Raw genomic sequence first — 7580 nt, 5'->3', positions numbered from 1 at the left:
TTTACCTTTAATTATAAATTTCTAATTCAATTTCGAAAGAAAGTGTCTTCCTCAATAAACGGCTCAACCTAAATTTAATTGGGGCTTCGATTCGGACTCGAATAATTTTGAATGTCATTTTCAGTAATCTATAATTTCCATGTGTTTTAGTAGTGTTTATGACAATTTTGATATTATAATTGAATTATTAATTGAGTGAGGTTTAGTTAGTAACGAGTGGGTAGTTGATTGGTTTATAAATTATATTAATAAATTAAAATTATAATTAATAGTTGAACGCCCAGTATTTAAAAAAATATTTAAAGAGTTTAATTTTGTAACAATTAAAAAATGGTCAATTTTGAATCCAAAGGTGGACGACAAGGGTATTTTGGAGCCAATATGTGGATGAAAAGGGCATTTTGGAGCCAATAGGTGGATGAAAAGGGCATTTTGGAGCCAATAGGTGGATGAAAAGGGCATTTTGGAGCCAATAGGAGGATGAAGGGTAATTTTGTACCATTTTCAATACTTTAAGGGTATTTTAGGCCCTTGTCCAAAAAATTAAAAGAACCAACTAAAGCTGAAATTGAAAAAAATTAACTTTATATAATTTAATTTAATTTTTAAATTTAATAAACTGACATAATTAATTAATTTCTTTTAATAAAAAATCAAATTGAATCGATCTATATATATATATATATATATATATATATATATATATATATATATATATATATATATATATATATGAATACTATCATGTGACTAAGATCTTATTTTGGACTTTAGACTAATGAATGTCATATTTGGAGACCGTTCAAATATAATAATGTTAATATATAGTTTCATTGAGGACTGGAATAATTATGCCTCATATGGATTGTGATACTGGCAACAGTCAATTCTCAAATGGTAATTTAGGTTTCATTTAAGATTAAAATATCATTTAACTATCATTATTTTTCTCCAAATATATTTGACAATTCAAAAATATCAGTCTCTCTTAGCTGACATGACATGTTATTAAAGTCTTTTTTATTAATAGACTAATTTAATTCATGAAACGCATTTAACTAAAATAATGATCATATTGTTTTGAATTTTTTTTAATTAATTTATTAAAAATAAATTTTCATAGTTAAAATCTTTTATCATAATAAACTTTTTATCTTTTTATGTTATGCAGAATGCGTTTTTAAAACATACTATAATCTCATCAATTTTAAATACTCATAAACACATACATTCAAAAAATATTGAAATACAAATCACTCATGAACGCTAATTTTACTTCGATTAATCATAAGTTGTATAATAAATCAATAAAATTAAAGGTCGATTAAATATTAAAAGATAATTATTTTGGTGCTTTGAAATCCGTATATACTTACAATATCTTTTTTTAAAAAGAAAATAGTAAGTGAATAATATTATTTATAGAAAATAAATTTTGATCTTTATTTATCAGTATATTAATCTCATATAATATGTATACTATGAATTAAATAAATAAATTCAATTAATTGTTAATTTATTTATTGATGTTTAATTGTATGAAAAGTTATAATATAAAATAATATAGTATAAAAGAATAAAAATAAAATAAAATAAAAAAAAGTTAGATAAGAATTTTCTCTTTCTAACCAATTTTTTGGTCAAACTTACAAATTTATCTAAATACTTAAAAAATTATTTAAAATTTTCAAATAATTTAGTTAGAAATTTTAAAATTATCAAGTAATAAATGCACATAAAGATTTTTTCATTGAATTTTGTTTGGTGACTATATATAAAGTTACTAGACTTTTTAAATTACTTTTCTTATAATCTTCATAAATTCTCATGTAATTTATATATTTATTTAGAGGCATAAGTTTGATGAATTAAATAGTTCTAGTATTTTTTTAAAATGATTATTAATGACAGGACATATCAATTAGATTTAAGGAGGCTTTTGAGGTATTTAGTATTTCTAATGGATAAAAAGTATAATATTATACACTTTCTTCTTCTTCTTTTTTTCAAAAGAAAATATCGAAACCTGAATTACAAAATATACAATTAATAATATTGTATTGACCTTTAATAGTATTGATTTATTATACAACTTATGATTAATTGATGTAAATTAGCGTTAATGAGTGATTTATACATCAATATTTTTTTTAATGTATGTGTTTATAAGTATTCAAAATTGATAAAATTATTGTACATTTTAAAAATGTATTCTCCATTACATAAAAAAATAAAAGTTTAATTATGATAAAAGATTTTAAGTATGAAAATTTATTCTTAATAGATTAAAAACAAATGAAAAGTAATATGATTATTATTTTAGTTAAATAGGTTCAATGAATTAAATTAGTCTATTATAAAAAAAAAGACTTTAATGACATGTCATGCCAGCTAGGAAAAAGTGATGATTTTAAAGTGTTAAGTATATTTGTAGAAAAATAGTGACAGTTCAGTAATATTTTAATTCTAAATAAAACATAAATAATATTTGAGACAATTCTCTTAACTTGAATGTCCATTTGGGAAATTGACTCACATTGTCAACCACATTTATCATCTCTTAGCTAGGAACTAGTTTACATTTGTTGCTCATATATATATAAAGAAACTATAATTCAATAATTGATTATTTTGGTGATTTGACCTTTAATCAAAGAGTTGTTTTTAATCATATTCACTCATACCTTCTAGTATTTCATCACATGATGTAGGAGATACTATTGAGGTTTTATAATTTCACTCCCTCACATAATTTCAAACTAATCGTTTGTTGTTTTAGTTTGCTATTAAAAAATAAATTAAAAAAGGGACAAGGGTCAAATATGCCCCTAAACTATTTGTAAAGGTTTAGATATACCCAGATATACCCTCCGTTTCCATTTATACCCTCGCCGTCCAACTTTTGGCCTACATATGCCCTTTTGGGCGTTAGTTGGCCAACTCGGAATATCCAACTCATTTTACTTTTATTTAAATGCCAAATGGATTTTCCACGTCATTTTTATGTATTATTACTTGACATTTACATTCAAGGGAAAAGGGTCAAATATGCCCCTAAACTATTCGAAAGGTCTAGATATACCCCCGTTTAAAGTTTGGTCAATTTATATCCTCGTGTCCAAACTTTTGGTCTACATATGCCCTTATGGGTGTTAGTTGGTCAATTTGAAATATCCAACTCATTTTACTTTTCTTTAAATGCCAAATGGATTTTCCACATCATTTTTATATATTATTACTTAGAATTTATATTAAAAGAGAAAAGGGTCTTTTATGCCCCTAACTATCCGACCTAATTTTAAAACACATATACGACCCGTCTTTTAAATAATCTATACAACCCGACCCTTTTTTAAAATACCCTATATGGATCGAATTAGGGCATAATTGAACCATTTAAATGGCGAACACTATCGTGCTCTGATTGAAACCGCCGAGGAATCAATGGCACGACAACTAAAGGAAAAGGAAGTCGAGGTTTGAAAAGCGTTTTGGCGCAACGCAGAGCTAGAGACGCAAACCTGGTAGACAAGGGCTAGAGCAGAGGAATTCACCGCAACAACGTTACAAACACAACTGCAAGCTGCAGCAGGCGATGATGTAAAATAACGAAATAATTCACACATATATGAGTCAGATTAGGGGCATAATTGAACCATTTAAAAAACGGTCATATATGTGTTTTAAAATTGGGTCGGATAGTTAGGGCACAAGTGACCCCTTTCATAATATAAATGTCAAGTGATAATATATTTAAATGATGTGAAATCCCATTTGGCATTTAAAGAAAAGTAAAATAAGTTGGATATTTCGAGTTTACCAACTAACACCCATGAGGGCATATGTAGACTAAAAGTTGGACGCGAGGGTATAAATTGACCAAACTTTAAACGGAGGTATATTTAGACCTTTCGAATAGTTTAGGGGCATATTTGACCATTTTCCCTTGAATATAAATGTCAAGTGATAATACATAAAAATGACGTGGAAAATCCATTTGACATTTAAATAAAAGTAAAAAATGAGTTGGATATTTCGAGTTGGCCAACTAACGCACAAAAGGGCATATGTAGACCAAAAGTTGGACGGCAAGGGTATAAATGGACCAAACTTTAAACGGGGGGTATATCTAAACCTTTTCAAATAGTTTAGGGACATATTTGACCCTTTTCCCATTAAAAAACGTGTTATGCATTTATAACTCAACTCACAAATCTTGTGAATTTAACCAAAAAAAATAATTAACCTAAGGAGGGAAAGTTATTAAAATAATTTCTTTTAATATCAATTTCATTTAATGAATGAATATCAATTTTTCATCTTTTAATCGTGAAATAATATGTATAATAACTGAAAAGTATATTCAAATTCAAAATCATAATAAAATCCAAAAGCAATGTCAGCATGAATTCTCTTCAAAAAGATATTAAAAAACGTTTTTTATTTTTATCCTGAACTCACAAGTCCTATGAATTTAACCAAAAGAAATTATCCTAAGGAGGGAAAGTTATTAAAATAATTTTTTTAAATATCAATTTCATTTAATGAATGAATACCAATTTTCATCTTTTAACCGTGAAATAATATAATTACTTAAAAGTATATCCAAATTCAAACGAAAATAAAATTCAAAAGCAACGTCTACATAATTTCTCTTTAAAATTTTTTTAAAAATGTTTATGTTTTTATTTCTCAACTTACAAGTCTTATGAATTTAATAAAAAATAAAATTAACCTAGTAGGGAAAATTAATTAAAATAATTTCTTTTAATATCAATTTCATTTAATGAATAAATATCAATTTTTTATCTTTTAACCGTGAAATAATAAAATAACTAAAAAATATATCCAAATACAAAAGCAACATCAGCATTAATTCTCTTTAAAAAAAAATAATTTAAAAAACGTGTTATATTTATATCCCTACACTCACAATTCTTGAAATTTAACCAAAAAAAAGAAAAAATTAATCTAAGAAGGCAAAGTTATTAAAAGAACAATTTCTTTTTTAATATCAATTTCATTAAATGAATGAACATCAATTTTTCATAAATAGTATAATAACCGAAAAAACATATCCAAATCCAAAATCAAAATAAAATCCAAAAGCAATGTCACCATGAATTCTTATCCAATTCACCTTTATCCCATATTTTATTTACCTATATATACCCTTTATAATACCTCACTTTTTCGAAAATCACAACTGTATAGATAAATAAATATCCTTTATATATACAAATATGAAGTTTTTACCGGAATTGACGTGTTGTGGCGGCGAAACCATCAAGACGGTGAGGGATGGGCTACCTCCGGTGGAGAAAAAAGAGTCGGCGCTAGTAAATCGATCGGGAAGTAAACGCGCTGTTTCCCGGGGAAGGAAATTGAGGAAAATGGAGGATTGGAAACCGGCGCTCAACGTCATCTCCGAGGATAACGCGATCGCCGACATCGATCGGTACAGTTACGATCAAAATACGGTTGGAAATTCCGGGAATAAAAGAGCCGGGAAATCTGGTAGAGCACAGAAGAAGTTCGGCGACGGTTACTGGTAAATAATTTCTCTTTTTTCTTTTTCTTTTTCTTTTCACTGTTTCATGACTTTTTTTTTAACCAAACTATTGCTCACATGATATTTTCCAATGTTTTGGGCCAAATTATTAGTTTTACTATGATATTTCTAGACTAAACTATTAATCGGAGAATTTTTATTTAATCTGTAATTCAAAAATTATTTTTATTCCTTTTTAGTTATTTTTATTATTATTTTACTTTGTAGAGGATAATTTTTTTTTTTTTGGGTATATATGCAGGAAAATGTCGTACGCCGTTGCGATGCCTGCTTTCTCAGGAATGCATTTTTAGTGTGGAGTTGCATTTGTGTTTGTAAATAATTAGATTTTTTGTTCACCCCTAAATGGAAATTTAAAAAAAAGCAAAAATATATGTTTTTTTTTAAATTTCCTTTATGATTTCTACTTTAGTTGATATGTGGTTTTTTAATTATTTTAATTTTATATTATATCCTTGTGATAAATCTTTTTTTTTTTTTGTACATAGATAAAATTTGGTAAAGGTCATCTTTTTTCTTCCTTTAATTTGTAAGAGTTTATGGTACAATTTCTTTTATAACTGCAATTAACTTCAATATTATGGATTGAACAATTTTGCAATTTACACCATTGTACTCGCAATATTCTAGCAATTCCCTCTTCTTTCTCTCTATTTATAGTTGGTGATGGAAGGATACAATTAAAGGATATTTACTATATATCACTGTACTGTAGAACGTTCCTTTAACTACTAAATTTTAGAATTATCGATCCTGTTAGAAATATATCTAGACTTTTCTATGTACACTATATGAAAAATTATCTTTAATGGCAATTAATTAATAATAACAGCTCAATTGCTGTTAAATATGTGTTTTTTGCGGCAATTAACACTCTTTGTATATGTCTAAAGGCTTTAGCTAGCGACATTGAATATAATATACTTAACTAATGCAGCTAAAGACTTTAACAATCTTTATTAATGTGTCATACCTCTAAATTTTTTTTTATTGTTTTGATAGAACACCATTCTAGAGATATTTTTGAACATTCTAAATTCTTTGGTGACATGTCTTAAATATTGTTGGTGATAAAGGCTTTAGCACTGCAACACCATCTTAATTCATTCTATGTGGTCTCTTCAAGCAATTAATTCTCAATTAGACTTTGGTGACATTTTGTGAATCTCTATTTTCCTCTATGGACTTTCTCTATTTATTACTCCTTGAAGCTTCTTCAAGGATAGTAACACCTTCATAATGTTGCACTTTTATACTTTATATGCTTGAATGTTTTAATTAGAAACTTCTTCTTGTAACACATCTGAGCTTCGAAACCTTCAATTTTACATAAGCTCCTTTTTTCTTTTCTTTTCTGGAGATACCTCCTAGTTAGATTCCATCTTGTTCTTCTAAGTCTCGATTGTGGTACTTCTACTACAACCAAACAACTTTTAGCGACATTAAATATTGACATTAATAAAAAATGCTAAAGCCTTTATCGGCATTAGTAAAGTGTCAATAGGATCAACGTCGTTAAAGGCTTTAGGAATATATATATGTATGTATAGGACCATTGAACATTATAAATTTTCTATTTCTTGAGAAGGTGACCTTCAACATCCTTTGTCATACCAACGAAATAATCCAAGAGAGCAAGAGGTTATGGAATATCTTCAGTTTTCTTCTCGTACACAAGTATACTTGTAGTCCAATGTTCACATTATGTAATGATAGTAAAAGAATTATACAACTCTAAAAGATGTCCTTCAATCACTTTCCAGGTGATCAATTCCTTCCGAGAATCGATGGCTTCGATCACAGTCTTATCAAACAATTCTTTTCCATCTATTCATTGAGATCAAATATAAGAGATGTTACTTCCAATTCAAATGTTAAACTCCTCATAAAAGATCTAAACATTTAGAATATAGTATTAATTGAGGAAAATGACTTTTGCCTACAACTAAAATATATTAAAGATAATCAAACACCATAAAGTAACTTTTGCCAACAACTAAAATATATT

The 7580-nt window shown here is 27.0% G+C and overlaps 1 protein-coding gene across 1 annotated transcript; it reads left to right on the top strand.

The window, feature by feature from the left end:
- Window positions 1-4953: 4953 nt before the first annotated feature.
- Window positions 4954-6177, top strand: LOC101266224 (uncharacterized). Its single transcript, XM_004240084.5, has 2 exons — window positions 4954-5551; window positions 5814-6177. The coding sequence occupies exons 1-2, from the start codon at window positions 5244-5246 to the stop codon at window positions 5863-5865; spliced, it is 360 nt and encodes a 119-aa protein (XP_004240132.2). The 5' UTR covers window positions 4954-5243; the 3' UTR covers window positions 5866-6177.
- Window positions 6178-7580: the final 1403 nt, after the last annotated feature.

Source organism: Solanum lycopersicum, chromosome 5, assembly GCF_036512215.1.
Source record: "Solanum lycopersicum chromosome 5, SLM_r2.1".
Lineage (NCBI taxonomy): Eukaryota > Viridiplantae > Streptophyta > Magnoliopsida > Solanales > Solanaceae > Solanum > Solanum lycopersicum.
Note: the sequence above shows the minus strand (reverse complement) of the source record. Positions and strands in the feature narration are given on the sequence as shown.

Coding starts and splice junctions, on each gene's coding strand:
- LOC101266224 (XM_004240084.5), top strand. CDS start 5,244: ATGAAGTTTTTACCGGAATTGACGTGTTGTGGCGGCGAAACCATCAAG. Junction 5,552..5,813: donor AAGTTCGGCGACGGTTACTG/GTAAATAATTTC, acceptor GTATATATGCAG/GAAAATGTCGTACGCCGTTG.